We start from the raw sequence: 17,278 nt of genomic DNA, 5'->3' as shown, positions 1-17,278 counted from the left end.
GATAGATAGATAGATAGATAGATAGATAGATAGATAGATAGATAGATGATAGGAGGGGATTTATTATGGCAATTGGCTCACGTGATTATGGAGGCCAAGTCCCACAGTGTGTCATCTGCAAGCTGGAGAAGCAAGGAAACTGGTGGTGTAATACAGTTGAGTTCAAATGCCTGAGAACCAGTGTAGCCAATGCTTCAAGTTTCAGCCTGAGGCTGAGGCCTAAGAAACTGAGTGCTGCTGGTATAAGTGTCAGAACCCAAAGGTCTAAGACCCTGGAATTCTGATATTCAAGGGCAGATAAAGATGGTTGTCCCAGTTCCAGAAGAGAGGCCAAATCCATCTTTCCTCTGCCTTTTTGTTCTAGTAAGGACCTCAACAAATAGAATGGTGCCTGCCCACCTTGGGTAAGGGCAGATCTTTCTTACTTAGCCCACTGATTCAGATGCCAACCTCTTCTGGAAACACCCTTACAGATGTGTCCAGAGATAGTGCTTTACCAGCTAACTGGTAAAGCATCAGAGAGCAAAGGGTCTTTTTTGGGTGGGTTTTTTTTCCATGTTGAAAAAGAATTGCACCCCACAAGTGTTTACCACGTCTAGCCAGCTTCATCTTTCACCTGCAGTGGCCCTGAGCTCTCCCTCTCTATAATTCTGCTCTTGACTCCCTCAACCCATTGACCACTTAGCAGGCAGGGTAATCTTTTAAGAATGCTATCTGGGTAACACTTAACCTAGTCAAGCTGACACCTGAAATCAACCATCACATTGACCAAGACTGAATTTCAACCAGATGAAACAGGGAACTTGAAATATAACTTAAGCTCACTTGTAGGAAAATGAAATCATATTTCTTAAACAGTTGCATTTGTAAGCTGAGAATTGCAGGTACTTAACATGACTACCTGAAGCACAATTTTTCACTGTCTAAACATAGATGAAAATTACTGTAAAGTTAAAAAATATGTTCTTAATATCTAATATCCAACTCTCATCCATCATTGAAAATATAAACTCTGTGTGATTTAAAAACAATTAATTATTTAAAATAATTGAAATTATTGTCTTCCCACCATGACTGAATTTTTTTATTATTTTATTATTATACTAGAAGATTAGAGGTAGGCAGACCAGGAGATTTATAAAATGAAATTGAAAGGTGATATCCTATGTATGACATTCTATAATTTACACAACCAACTAAGCATCATTTTTCAGTTGTCACACTGGAAAACCATTGAGATCTAAAGGCATTAAGGTTTGGCCCAGCATAGTGTCTCACTCCTGTAATCCTAACACTGAGAGGCTGAGGTGGGTGGACTGCCTGAGCTCAGGAGTTCAAAACCAATCTGGGCAACATGGTGAAATCTCGTGCCTACTAAAATATAAAAAATTAGCTGGGCATGGAGGCGCATATCTGTAGTCCCAGCTACTCAAGAGGCTGAGGCACAATAATCGCTTGAACCCAGGAGGCAGAGGTTGCAATGAGCCAAGATTGTGCCACTGCACTCCAGCCTAAGCAACAGAGTCAGACCCTGTGTCAAAAAATAAATTAAATAAATAAATATACCGAGGCTCAACATATTTTCGGGATTCTTCTTTCGAAGTTTGCTTCTGAGACAGTATATGAGACCCACAAGAAAATAAGGGTTATCACAAATTTAGAAGTCACTCAAGAAGTCTAAACATCTTTGTAGCCAGACTTTATCTTTGATTATTAATAATATTTTTAAGCTTGATACATTTATTCAATAGATTTGGTCCAAAGCATTATTAACAGAGTTCACAGCACAAAGCCATCCTTAAAGAACGTTTGAAAACATCCAAAGCACCACACCTCTAAAAGAAAACTAATGAATTACCAAAGGTTTGGCAGAAATGGCAGAAAATGGACAGTCACTCAACAAGGGAAAAAAGGGATAATTAATGCTATGAACTTTGATGAATAGATCTACAATGACTGGGGGTGAAATAAATTATCTTGTTTATTCTTTTTTTTCTCTTAAATACAATATGGTAAAATTAAATACAATGTATATATTGTGGTCCCCCTGCTTATGTACCCTTTATATCTAAAATACAACTTGAAATTTTTGAAAACTTGTAGTCTCCTTTTTAAAAACAGAACAATAATTTTGTGCCAAAGAAAGGAGGAAAAGCATAAGAGCGGCAAGGCAGCTAGAATGTTTCTTCATGGAGAATAACCAAGCATACCAAAAACCAGAGAATGCAAGAGGAGACGATTTATAACATGTCTACAATAAATCTCTTTAACAATCTTTCCTTGCCTCTCCAAAGAAGGGATTGTATGTGGCACTTCTGAATGTTGTTTATTCTCTCCCTCTAATTCCAATCACATAGAAGGTGAATGAATTGAAATGTATTCCAAATGAAAATGGTAAATATGATTCAATATTCGTGAACAGGATGAGTTTTAAATATTTAACAACCATGAGCGCATAGACACTGACCATTTGGAACAGATGCGGCAACTAATGGACACTAGCCATTAACTGACATTGTCATGAACAACTGACATTGTCATATTGGGTGTCTCAGCTGATTATTGGCCCTGTTCATCGGTGTTTCTCTAGGTTAGAATAACTCCTTTTTACATGCAAACAGATTTTTTTCTTTATATGTGAACTCAGTAAGAAACACAAAATCTCTATTGCAACATGCTTTTTTTGAAGGTCTATAGCTTGCATCAGAAAAGGTAAAAACAAAGTATAATAGTAAGCAATTTTATCTGCTCAGAAGACTTTAAAAGCGAAGTGATATTACTCTACTAGAAAGCTGTTCTTTGAAGAGGACCTACCAATCTTTTATTTTAAGTATAAATATTACATAGAGTCTAGCTTCTGTTGGAGAAAACCAGTTATTGATAGCAGTGGAACAAGGACAAGTGGTCTCATTTTATCAGATACGTAGGACATGGCAAGTTATGAAGTTACTCCAGACAGCAAAGGGTCTTTCTTGGATTGGTCTTTTTTTTTCCATGTTGAGAGAGAATTGCACCCCACAAGTGTTTACCAGGTCTAGACAGCTTCATCTCTCACCTGCAGTGGCCCTGAGCTCTCCCTGTCTATGATTGTGCTCTTGACCCCCTCAATCCTTTGGCCACTTAGCAGGCAGGGTAATCTTTTAAGAATGCGAATTTGATCATGACCCTTACTTGCAGGAAACTTTCCAGGAAGTTCTCATTATGTTTATTTTTTTATTTTTTTGAGATAGAGTCTCGCTCTGTTGCCCAGGCTGGAGTGCAGTGGCATGATCACAGCTCACTGCAAGCTCTGCCTCACGGGTTCATGCCATTCTGCCGCCTCAGCCTCCTGAGTAGCTGGGACTACAGGCGCCCGCCCCCACGCCCAGCTACTTTTTTGTATTTTCAGTAGAGACTGGGTTTCACCATTCACGGGATGGTCTTGATCTCCTGACCTCGTGATCCACCCGCCTCGGCCTCCCAAAGTGCTGGGATTACAGGCATGAGCCACTGCGCCCAACCTCTCATTATGTTTAGAATTGAAAGACCAAATCCTTAGCATGACTAAATGATCCTGAAATGACTGGCCATGCATAATTCCCCAACCTCGTTTTGACCCCCTCTCCTGTGCACTTACTTGTCTCTCAACACACAGGACTGAATTCTTTGATCTTCAGACTGTGCACATATACTATCTGTGGCATTCTCACTGGCTCTATCCTACTTACCCTTCATTTCCATTTAACTATCGTTTTTAAAGAGGAGTTGCCTGAGTCTCTAGTTAATTATTTTCTTATCATCATGAACTCATGTATTTAAATATTTGACAGATTTCCATTTATTGCAGTTATTATCCTGCTCAAATCGTCCCACTAATAGCGGCCTTTTAAAATTAGTTCCATAGGCACGAACCAATCACAAGAACCTATAATTAGTCATGAGAGCTTCTTTACTATCCAATGTAAGGTGTTCCAGGCTGATATTCTACATTTCTTAATCCACAATTGGACCCATGCATTTCTCAAAGATGTTTGGATTCTTTCAGTGGGAAAATGACAAAACCACAACTTTGATGCTAAAGATTCTCATTCACAATCAAAACCACAATTTTAACACTGAAGATTTATTTTGCTACTGGATGTCTGGTAATTTTTTTCTAGACCTTTATAGTGGACATAGCTGGGAAATATATCAATATCTACATCACACATATTATTACATACATACTTTATTATATGTGTTCTTAATTGTGCATATGCAATTTATGTAAAATTATTAGCCACTAATTATTTGCAGACTACTTTTCTTTCATTCTCTCAAAATGCACCTCCAATTGAATACTTGATGTGTGTTATTTTTTCATTCTTTACCAGTTTTCCAAGGAGTATTTCACACGTATCTGCTCACCGTTTTTGGCATTCCATGTTGTGTCTATTGAACACTATTTATTTACTTCAATTGATGAGTAAAAATTATACATATGTGGTGTATAACATAATGTTTTGATGTATGTATACATTGTGGAAGGGCTATTCAGGCTAATTAATATATGCATTACCTCACATACTTGCTTTGTGGCGAGAACACAAAATCTCCTAGTAATTTTCAAGTATACATTATTAGCTATAGTCACCACATTGTACCATAGATCTCTTGAATTTATTCCACCCGTCTAGCTGAAATTTTGTGTCCTTTGACCAACATCTCTCTAATCTTCCCAAACCCCAGTCTCTGATAACCATCATTCTATTTTCTGTTTCTAAGAGCTCGATGTTTTGAGATTCCACATATAAGTGAGATCATGTAATAGTTACCATCTCTGCCTGGCTTCTTTTATATAACACAATGTCCTTCAGTTTCATCCATGTTGCACAAATGATAGGATTTCCTACTTTTTAACAGCTAAACAGTGTTCTATTGTACATATATCACATTTTCTTTATCCATTCATCTGCTGATGGACACTTATGTTGATTTCATACCTTGGCAATTATGAATAATGCTGCAATAAACATGGGAATGCAGCTCTTTGATAAAATGATTGTCTTTCTTTGGGGCATACACCCAACAGTGGGATTGCTGGATCATATGATAGCTCTATTTTTATATTTTTGAGGAACCACAATACTGTTTCCAAAAGGACTGTACTTATACACATTCCCTCCAACAGTCTATAAGAGTTCCCTTTTCTTCACATCTTCACCAACACTTGTTATTTTTCATCTCTTTTGATAATAACCATTCTGATAGGGCAAGGTGATATCTCATTGTGGTTTTAATTTCCATTTCCCTAATGATTAGTGGTGTTAAGCATATTTTTATATACCTGTCTGTATGTCTTCTTTTGAGAAATGTCTACTCAGATCCTTTGCCTATTTGTTAATTGGGTTATTTGTTTTCTTGCTCTTGAGTTCTTTGAGTTCCTTACATATTTTGAATATTAACCCCTTACTAGTGCATGGTTTGCAAATATTTTCTTCTCTTCCTTACATTAACTCTTCATTCTGTTAACTGTTTCCTTTGCTGTTTAGAAGCTTTTGGTTTGATGTAATTCCATTTGTCTGTTTTTGCTTTCATTTGCCTGTGCTTTGGGGTTCATATACAAAACATTATCCAGACCAATGTCATGGAGTTTTCCCATGTTTTACTCCAGAGGTTTTACAATTTCAGGTCTTATATTTAAATCTTTAATCCATTTGAGTTAATTTTTATATATTATGTGAGATGAAGGTCTAATTTTATCCTTCTGTATGTGAATATTCCATTTTCCCAACAAGATTTATTAAAGTAACTGGCCCTTTCTTTGTTATGCATTCTTGGCATCTGTTAAAAAACAGTTGACCATAAATTGTTAGATTTATTTCTAGGCTTTGTATTCTGTTCCACTGGTGTATGTGTCTCTTTTTATGCCAGTACCATGCCGTTTTATAATTACTATAGCTTTATAGTAGATTCTGAAATCAGGGAGTGTGATGCCTCCAGTTTTGCTCAAGATTGCTTATGCGTTCTTATTGCATCCTCTATATCTCTTAACTCTTGTATTTTTCGTTTTTCTTGTCTCCATATGCTCCATGCTCTGAATAGTTTCTTTAGACATACTTTCCAATTCATTAATCTTCTCTTTAGTGTTCAACCTATTAATTGAGTTTTGTATTTCAACTATTATATTTTAGTTGCTAGATCCCTAATTTGTTGTTCGTTGTTTTTATTGACTTTCAGTCATGCGGGTTGTTGCCTTGGGTATTCAGTAAGTTTTGATTATACATACACATTTTGATAGTGAAACTTAGTTTCACTTGATTGTGGGGGCCTAACCTGGAAATGTTTTTCTCTAGAAAGAGGCTAGAGGGATTACTGATCTGAAATCACCTTAGCTTCCTTCCAAGGCTTTTGCTTAAGGGAGAGATTTCCAATTGAGACAGAGACCAAGCTCATTATCTCTGCAGTGGTATTGGTATTTGCCTCCAAGCTAACCCTCAATTTTACATTTGCTCAGTATTATCGTTTCAGTTCACAGTTATTTTTCTTTGCTTTTACTTGTTCCCCTTGGATCTCATCTAGTTTCTGCTAACCCTTCAATACATTAAAGATCCTTTTTGTAACTTTTTCAGCTCTAACACAACAAAGAATCTACAAGAGCTGTCAACTGAGAGGGAGTCAAAGGTGATAAGAAAGAATTGATGCTCCATGGGCAAAATGATGCCAGGAGCGCACGTCTCTGTCACTGAGATTTTTACAGAGAAGAAAAAATTTCCACCCGCTAACCATGGGCTCATCTAGAAATTAATTATCCATCTCAGGTCATGAATGGATACAGAATTACCTGCCAAAGACCCCAGAGCCTGTATGGTTTATGTGGAAGCCTCAATTTTATGTGGTTCAGACATCTCAAGCTAAAAAGCTGACATGAAAAATGGCTTAGAACCTGCTAATTCAATCAGATATGATCTGGAGTTATCAAAAATCACTCCATAGAGAGGTAACCACAGCCAGCGCACACAACGGACTAGAGAGGAAATTTTTCCTAGCAAAGTGAGGAATTTAAGGATATAACATGAGGGAGTCTGATATAGAAAAGAAATTCCAAAGACCCAGACCCCCAAAAAACAGAGAATTCACACCTGAGACACTAGAGGTAAGAGAGTAATTGGAAAGGAGCTTTAAAATAGTTATGTTTAAAATGTTCAATATAATGTTTAGTGACTTACCTGATGTCAGCCAGCTCACAAGTTCAAACCAGACAATCTAAGGGCAGAGTTCACCTTCATAACCAGTATGATATGCTTTCCTGACCTCTCACATTGTGTCTGGATGAAAGGGGCTGACTTCTACAATACTAGCCTATCTTACTCTAATTTTGGAGTTTAGAGCTCTCTCCCTTTAGCTAATATTCTTATATTTGACATCATAATATCATTAAAACAACTTACAGTTGTATTTTGAACTGGACAGAAAGATAAATATGGATTTCCACCAACAGTGGAAAATTCATCTCTCTATGGAACTTACCTGTTATGCTGCTCAGGATAGATGGAAACGCCAAAGGATCACACCCTTATCAGTTCATGGAAAAATCACCAGATGGACTCCTTGTATAAGTAAAACCTGATTACAGTGGGGTGGGAATGAGCAGTCTTCCTGGCTGGATATGGTTTCTTAATTCACATCACATTTGGATTATCATGATAAACAATCAATTTTTTGAACCCAGTTCATTAAACTTCATCAATTATGTGTTTCACTTGTTTTCCTTTATTACATATTTCTAGACTACTATCCTCTCGATGGAACAGTATTGTTCCACAGCTGATCACTTATTTCTCTCTGTTAATTTAAATTTAATACTACAATACCATCAGTACATTCTGAGAGCCTTAAATTGAGAATTTTTGACATTTTTGAGTCCATCAATACACTGACACCAAGCAGGAGAAAGGCAGTACAGAAAAAGAAAACTACAGATGAATGCCTCTCATGTACATATATGTAGAATTTCTCAACAAAGTATTAGCAAATTTAATCCAACAGTAGGCAAAAAAGAGAAATGTCTTACAGTTAAGTGGGGTTAATCCTGGAAATGGAAGCCTGGCTCTACATTCAAAATTCAGTCAATATCATTCACCATACTAACAAACGATAGGAGAAAAAAATCACATGATCATATTAAATGAGGCAGGAAAAGCATTTGAAAAAACTGAAACTCATCTATAATAAACACTCTCAGCAAACTAAGAATAAAAGAGAATTTCCTTAACCTAATAAATAGTATCTATTTAAAAAACTATAGCTAACACATGTAATAATGAAGACTACATCTTTTCCCACCAATATAAGGAAGAACACAAAGACATTTGTTCCCACAACTCCTATTTGGCATAGTACTGAAACCCTAGCCAGTTCAACAAGGTAAGTAAAAGAAATAAAAGGCACACTGACTGGCAATGAAGAAATAAAATTATCCTATTCATAGATGTCATGATTGATATAGAAAAGCTAAATAGTTTTGCAAAAACCTTCTAGAACTAAGAAATGAGTTTAGTAAATTTATAAGACACATGTCAATATGCAAAAATCAATCCCACATATATGTATATACTAGCAATGAAAATTGGAGACAGACATTTTTCAAAGTTCCATTTATAATGGCCCTAAAAATGACATGCCTAGATGTTAATCTAACAAAAGTATGCAAAATCTGGTGATTTTCAAAGGGAAATCAAAGGAGAGCCAAATAAGAGAAATCAAGGAAGAGCTAAATAAGGCTCACTATCTTCTGGAAGGCTCAGTATTATTTAGATATCAATTTTTTCCAAATTTGGCTATAGATTTAACACTTATCCCAGTTAAAATCCCGGCAGGGTTTTCATAAATACTGTCAAGTTGATTCTAAAATTTGCGTGGAAAGATAAATGACCTAGAAAACATTTTTTTTTAAAAGAAGAACAAATTTAGAAGATTCACACTATTTGATATCGTGACCTACACTAAAGTTATATCAGTCAAGACAATATGGTATTAGTGGTACTAAATTATGGTATACAGGTCAACTGATTTTTAGTACAAATGTAAAGGCAGTTTTATAGAAAAAGGATAATATTTCCAACAGATTGTGTTAATACAATTGGACATTCATATGCCAAAAAAATACATACCTTGACCCACACCTCATATCTTATACAAAATTAACTTGAAGTGAATCACAGATCTAAATGTAAAACACAAAATTACAAATATTCTGAAAAAAGAAAACACAAAAGAAATTTTTCATAAATTTGAATTACACAAAATTAACTTGAAGTGAATCGTAGACCTAAATGTAAAACATAAAATGACAAATATTCTGAAAAAAAGAAAACACAAAAGAAATTTTCATAAATTTGAATTAGGAAAAAATTCTTAAGTATGTCACCAAGAGTATGACCCATAACAGAAAAAAGTTGATCAATTGTACTTCATCAAAACTAAAATCTTTTTCTCCATAAAAGATGGCTAAGGGAATGAAAAACACAACCTAGTGAAAATACCTGAATCACAAATCTAATAAAGGGCTTAAATCCTTAATTTAAAATGAACTCTCAAAACCAACAATAAGAAAGCAAATGTCCAGTAAAAAAAATAATAATGATGAACGAAACTGGGCAACATAGCCAGACACTCACTCTACAGAAGCAACAAACAAACAAACAAACTAAAAGATTAGCTGGGTATGGGGGTGTGCACCAGTAGTCCCAGCTACTTGGCAGGCTGAGGCAGGAGGATCACTTGAGCCCAGGAGTTAGAGGCTGCTGCTGTGAACTATAATTGTTCACTTCACTCCAATCTGGGTGACAGAGTGAGACCCTGTCTCAAAAAAAAAAGAGAAAGAAAAGGAAAAAAGATTTGAACAGATATTTTACTAAAGAAGATAATCAGATTGCAAATAACACATGAAAAGATATTCAACATGTTAAAACCACAATGAGATTCCACTCTACACCTATTAGAATGGGTAAGAAAAAAAAAAAAACACATCAATACCAAGCACTGGCAAAAATGCAAAGTAACTAGAACCCTCATACCCTGCTGGTGGACATGCAAAATGGTCAAGCCACTATGGAAAACAGTTTGGTAGTTTCTTATAAGTTATATGTACATTTATCTTACGATCTTCAATCCCACTCCTAGGTATTTAGAAGAACGAAAACTCGCATTTATACAAAAAAACTATGTTCAGAGCACATTATGTTAAGAGCAGCATTGTTCCTAATCATAAAAAACTGGAAACAGCCTGAATGTTCTTCACTGGTGTTTTATTGTACCAGAGTTTCTCTGGTACAACAAAATACTTCTCAGCAATAAAAAGAAACAAACTACTGATATACACACAACAACAACAACAAGGATGAATGTAAACGCTTTCCTCTAAGTGAAAAAAAATCAGACTCAAGGCCGGGCCTGGTGACTCAAGCCTGTAATCCCAGCACTTTGGGAGGCCAAGGTGGGTGGATCACGAGGTCAGGAGATCAAGATGGTCCTGACCAACATGGGGAAACCCATCTCTACTAAACATTCAAAAAAAATAGCTGGGCGTGGTAACACATGCCTATAGTCCCAGCTACTCGGGAGGCTGAAGCAGGAGAATCGCTTTAACCCAGGAGGCAGAGATTGCAGTGAGCCGAGATGGGGCCACTGCACTCCAGCCTGGGCAACAGAGTGAGACTCCATCTCAAAAAAAAAAAAAAATTCAGACTCAAGGCCGGGCATGGTGACTCAGGCCTGTAATCCCAGCACTCTGGGAGGCCAAGGCGGGTAGATTGCTTGAGTCCAGGAATTTGAGACCAACCTGGGCAACATAGCAAAACCCCATCTCTACTAAAAATATAACAAATTAGCCAATGTGATGGTGCATGCCTGTAATCCCAGCAACTCGGGAAGCTGAGATGGGAGAATCACCTGAGCCCAGGAGGTAGAGGATGCAGTGAGCCAAGGCAGTGCCACTGCACTCCAGCCTAGACAACCAGTGTGAGACCCTGCCTCAACAAAAAAAAGAAATCAGACTCAAAAGATTGTAAACGGTATGATTTCATTTATACTAAAATTCTGGAAAAGGCAAAACTATAAAGACAAAAAACAAATAAACTGTCCCAAGAGTTTGGGATAGGAGAGGTTTTGACCACAAAGGGGCAGCACAAAGGAATATTTTTGGGGTGAAGGAATGGTTCTATATCTTGATCGTGGTTACAAGACTCTGTATCAAAACTCATAGAACTATACGCACAAAAAATAGTGAATTTTACTTGATGTAAATTTAAAAGTAACTTAAATATATATTTAATACAATATTATATATAAGTATATTGTATTATTCTATTTATATTATGTAATGTATAATGTATATTAGTTAATATAAAGTAACTTAAATTTATATGTATACACACATACACACACACACAAAAACAAAAAACAAAAATCTGTGTCCCATGAGCAGAAAATCCTACCCTGAGGGAGTGAGTTTCCTATACCCTTCTCAAAAATAAAACCAACCTTAAAAGCATGAAGGAAAAGAAGTGAGAACTCAGGCTCACACTACTCAGAACTCTTGAAAGCCAGGTATGAAAAGTTACTGGTTGCTTTTTACACATTGCAGTTCAATTCACCTTGACCTCTTACCTCGGGTTTCAAAAGAACAAAAGCAGCCTAATGGAAACAAAACACTTTGGCGTCAGGATATTTAGTGACTTGTAATCGCACCTCTATTAGCTCTGCTGCACTTAGTCTAACCTTAGAGTCTGTTTCTCTCACAGGAGGGAGGAATAGTAAGGATAATACAGTCTGAGCTACGCACATGTCTTCTCTAAGATTCATTCAATGAAATTCAAAATGCATCTAAGCCCTCTATTCTGTGATTTCCTGTTTAAGCCTACGTTCTTATGAAATGCCACCAATCGGAAGCATTGTACAGAATGCGTAATGTTAAGCTTTTAAATGAAAAGAAAATTAAAAACTGAACTAAAAGAATATTGTAAATACATAGCTACTCATGTAAAAAATTCAACACTTCTCTTTTAAATAACTTGGTGACTAACTGGTGAAAAATATCTGGACCTGCTGCTTCATAGTTTAATGTTTTTCTCTTGCACCTGGCTGACACTCTCATTCATACCAAGGGACATATTTGATTACTAGACTCAAATCAACAGATGTAACTGTGCCCCAAGCCTCAAAATCCATTCCTATTAAGAGGTAGTTTATCAGCTTTTGAGGAGCTGTGAAGCATTGTTTTAGCTGATGATGTCACTGTTAATTTGAGACACACACACATAAAATACAGTTGTCTAAGTCCACGTTATCCCAGCAGCCAGGAAAGGTAGACAAAAGCACGTTTGCAACTGACTCCTTCGTAAAATGAAAAATATAATAGAATAAATATGAATACCTTCATTTCTTGAAGTGTCTGGGATATACTTATAGTAGAGAAGACAGAGAATTCCAGACACTCAGGTTTTTCTGCGTACCTAATTGGGCCTGTACTCAAGTATACTCTATCTTTTTTTTGTGCCAGATTGCTTGGTCCTCTGTGGATGACACAATGTAAAGTGAGAGTTAATTAGTTCTCAAGTTTAAGACCACTATTAAAGCATTAGAGAAGCAAGTGAATCATATATTTCTGGATAAAAATCAGAGATGGCCATAAGACTCTTAAACAAATTATACTAGACGCAAAGTCTCATTACTCCGTGTCCATTTTCATTGGACAACTCTGCTTAATTTCTGGGTTTATTATTCACATTATGCAGCAAATGAAGTAAACATAGCTTCTCTCTCCACTTCAAAGTGAGATAGAATGAAATGATATATACATATGTAAATGGTTTTTGTAAAGAAAATGGCACTATATCTGTGCAAGATATTATTTTCTTTAATAGCTGCTGCTGACACTCTCACAAATACATAGTAATTTTCCAGATAGCAAATCTAACAGCTAGATTGTTATTTCATATCTGTGATGTGTAAACGCTGCTTAAGCCAGTTTCAGTAGTAGTGTAAAAACAGTGGTTCTACCCAAGTGCTTTGCATACGTGTTTGGAACAAATTGACACAATAAACTAAAACATCAAAATACACTCCCCACCTAATACTGATTTTTGCAGACACCATAGAAAGCTACCATAGGAGACATTTTAAAGATGAACAGTCTCAGCACTTAAACTTTCTTTTCTTTTCTTTTTTTTTTTTTTTGAGACGGAGTCTCGCTCTGTCGCCCAGGCTGGAGTGCAGTGGCCGGATCTCAGCTCACTGCAAGCTCCGCCTCCCGGGTTTACGTCATTCTCCTGCCTCAGCCTCCTGAGCACTTAAACTTTCAAAAAAAAAAAACATTTCTTCTGAGAATGACTGTTGGCTACAGTGGCTTTTCTGAGATGATTAGACATGGTTATATACCAAAGATGAAAGGGAAAATCAATTAGCAATGGCCACCCCAGTGTTTCCACTGTCTTAATCATCAAGGACTATAGAATGGCAAATCAAATTGATTTAGATCACCTACACATCTAAAGCATCAAAGCAAAAAGAACACATTACTTTCTTTAAAAAAAAAATGCATTCTGATTGACTTATTATTTTTGACTGAATGTGGAGATTTGATTTACAATTTTCTATTAGAAATCTAGTAGGTGGAGAATAGATATTTCTGTTGAGTTGCAACTTTGAATAGTATTGAGCACAAATGAGGAATTTAGGTTACTTTAAACAGCTAGAATTTCTTGGGCCTCAAAGTTAGAAAGGTCCCTAAAGCCCATGTAGTTTAACCATCTTATCGCATGCTTACTACCTACCAAAAAGTTGACATTAATTATCTCATTTAATCTTCACAAAAAGTAGAGGAGGGGAGAACTATTAATCCTGTTTTATATATGGGGAACCACAATCTTGGTAGTTAGGTAATTTGCCCAAGGTCACTCTGTTTATAAGTAGGGGGTCTGGAATTCCATCACTAATTTGACTCAAAATACTTGCTTTTTCCTCCTTACTGAGCCTCCTTATCTACAACATTTCACTAGTGGCAGGGAACTCATTCCTCCCGGTGCAACAAATTTTTAGATAGCTCTGGCTATAGATATTTTGATGTCAAACAAGTAACCAGAAAAAAATATAGCATGCCATAAAAACTAAAGTTGTCATTTGTCATCATAACTACATCCTGATCCTGCTTGTGGGAGGATCTAAACCTACACTTTTCCTTTTGAAGACAATCCTCAAAATCATAATCATTCTACCATATCTTACTTGGCTTTCAATTATAATCAGATGGCTTCGTTTTCCTTAAAAAAAAAAAAAAGACTTAGGACTTCTGTAATACTATGTCATTTCTTGATCAAGGTCCCAGAATTTTGCATAATAAATCCAGATGCTTTTAGCCTGAAAAAGTGTTCATGCAGATTATCAACCAACTTCCTAATTCTTGAAAGAACTTCCAAGCTATTCCTATAGAATGCCTTGTTTTAATTAGAATTGCATCTGAAAGATTTGCCTGGATTATTTTACTTGTAAATAGACTGAACAGAACTATTAACGGGATAATTTAAATTTATCTATTGTTATATGTGATATTATATACATTTATAATATAAACTTATCCAACATTAAGCTTATATCCAATGCTATAGATGATTGTCCAAAAGTAGTTTACCTTAATGATAACCGTTGCTTAGTTGAAGTTGAGGTCAGTTTCTACCCAAAGGATTTCACCACTACTTCTAATCAGATGCAATCAAATCACATATACAGCGTTTTCGTTTCCTACTTATGGTAGCAGAAGGACATGTGTTCAGTTTAGCACATGTCTAGGCTAAGTGACATGAGAAGAAATTAGAGTACTAGAACAGTGTTAGCTGGCACACGATAAGATGGAGATGGCATCTGTAGCTTGACCTACCCTCTCCAGCTCTCTCCATACCTTTTGTTTCTCTTCTGCCACTCTAGAAATTTGGCTCCAAGAGCTACTCAATTTCACTCCAAGAGCCTTTTGATCGTTCACCTTCACCTCTGAGTTTATTTTCATGCCCCTTGGACCTAAAAAGGAGCCTTCATCCCATGAGGACTTGGCCAGTGTCTTGTCCAACCCATCAACCTTCAGCAAAGGGGGCTCCAGAAGTGCTTATTCCAAGTCCCAATGCCACAAACCAGAACCTGGACATGACATACTAATTGGAAATAAGCATATACATATATATATATATAGTGAATTGTTCCCAAATAATATGTGGAACAAATTCTTGTGATACCCTTCCAAATAATATGTGGAATGAATTATTCTGATTTCAAGAGAAAAACAACCAAGAATAGCAATTGATCAGAAATTTGATTTTTGAGAAAATTCCTTATTGAAAAAAAAGTGATATAATGTAATGCCATTATTATATAATTCTTGTTAAATAGAATTCAATCACACTCAAAGATAAATTCATAAAATTAAACCCTGCTGTAAAATGATTACTGTACCAACACAAAACGTGTCCTATTACCCAACACCAGCATTTATTCAGCATTCAAAAAATATTTATTTAGTACATACTATATGACAGGCACCCTAAAGATGGACTTTGCTACATTTAATATGTACATAGGATTATGCTTTTGATGAGTTTTATTCACATTTCTAAGACCACAACAGTATTCTTGTGAGGTGAGAAGTCTTACATAGAGACATCTAAATAATTTCAAATAAAACTACTTGCTAAATAAACTATGGAAATGTAAAAAGAACTTAGGTCTTAGTTCTCAAGATTTAAACTATCGTACCTTTTCTTCCCCATTTCCAAGATTCTAAGCCACCTCTTTCTCACTATATACATGAGATTCCCTCAGGAAATAACTAATATTCTAAGTAAACTACAAATAATACGTGTAAATCTGTATATGAACAAATTGATTACAGGACTAACCACAGCATGAAACCAAAGTAAACATAAATTACCAGAATCTAAATGCAATGGAATTTATAGATACACATGTTGATCAATTTTTACATTGCCAGAAGTAATACATCACAAATAAAAGCCTGATGTAACATGCCTGTTGTATAAAACATGCCCGAATTAACGTGCAATTTATTTTGGTGTTGCAAGGTCATGGAAAAAATTCCAGAAACTAACCCTCTGTTGGAACCACCCAATGAGTTTAATTATAGACTTTTATATAATGAAGACTCCTTACATCAAATACTTGCTTGGAAATCTACTCAGCATAATCTAGAAATTTTGAAAACAAATAGGGTACTTGATTATTGCAAAGATACTCACAGTAGAAATTCCTTTTTGCTCGTGGGTTCATCATTTGGTGATGTTTTCATCAGGAGTCATCATGCTTTTGATCTTTAATGCCGTTCTTCCTCCAAGGTTTCTTGTCCGTAATTTCCAAAACAGAGTCACTTGTACTAACAAGCCATCGTCCCATACTGTTTCCTTTTTGTGTGTGAATGTTACCCTGTAGATCAGTTTCCTGTATAAAAACACTCAAAATGAACAAACTCTGCTGTGTGCAAGTGAAATGAGCTACTCAAATCCTCTGTTTTTACAGTTTGGTTCAGGAAGAAATTCCCTGATTAAAATGAGGAACTATATCCCAGTTGTTCCAGATAATTTAAAAGACAGAAGTTTCTTCCTTATGAATGAGCATATCAAAGTTGCCAGCGTCACTTATTCTCACAAGTTTGTAGCTCAAGCATTTACACACGAAGCATCCATGTACTGTGTGCAGGCTAAAGACTCTCCCAATTGCTACAGTAACAATATCCCAACTATATTTTCAAATCAGGCTTAGTATGCTTTGAAGTACATAATGTTTTCCATTCCTGAAAGGACAAAGAGATCTGCATTGTCAAAGTTTATTTTTAAGCTCATGTGCTTGCTAAGTGCAGTGGCAAACCGGCTTGGCTTTCCGTGCCTGTAGTACCATTGCTGGAACCTATTAATGCAAACAGATGAATCGTTGGCTGCGTTCCACATAGGCTTTTATTTTTTATCTTACCTTATCTAAATTGCATTGATTATCATTTTTTAAATCAGAAATGTTATCAGTTTTCTGAGCCTGCTAGTTTTATCAGTACAGAAGTCATGTAAAAAAGTCAAATAAGAGGAAAGTTTTAAATAGCTTTTGCTGAGATAAGAAAGTTAGTAATTAGAGGTAGATTCTGCCTCTGGAAGAACTTTGAGGGACATTTGGAGACAGTAAAAACGACAACAAATCTTAAATTAAGGAGTGAAAGATGAATAAAAGAGACAGAAGAGAAGAGAAAAAGAGAGACAGCAACAGTGAGAGC

At 36.0% G+C, this 17,278-nt stretch overlaps 1 protein-coding gene across 1 annotated transcript in view; it reads right to left on the bottom strand.

Moving 5' to 3' along the window:
* Nucleotides 1–16,673, bottom strand: part of KCNK2 (potassium two pore domain channel subfamily K member 2) — a 233,681-nt gene extending 217,008 nt beyond the window's left edge. The window contains exon 1 of the mRNA XM_023203552.3: nt 16,260–16,673. Coding sequence (XP_023059320.1) covers nt 16,260–16,293 — 34 coding nt within the window. The 5' untranslated portion in view covers nt 16,294–16,673. The remainder of the gene's footprint in view (nt 1–16,259) is intronic.
* Between the last annotated feature and the right edge of the window lie 605 nt (nt 16,674–17,278).

Source organism: Piliocolobus tephrosceles, chromosome 1 (assembly GCF_002776525.5).
Source record: "Piliocolobus tephrosceles isolate RC106 chromosome 1, ASM277652v3, whole genome shotgun sequence".
In the NCBI taxonomy this organism is placed as follows: Eukaryota; Metazoa; Chordata; class Mammalia; order Primates; family Cercopithecidae; genus Piliocolobus; species Piliocolobus tephrosceles.
This window is presented reverse-complemented; position numbering and strand designations above follow the sequence as displayed.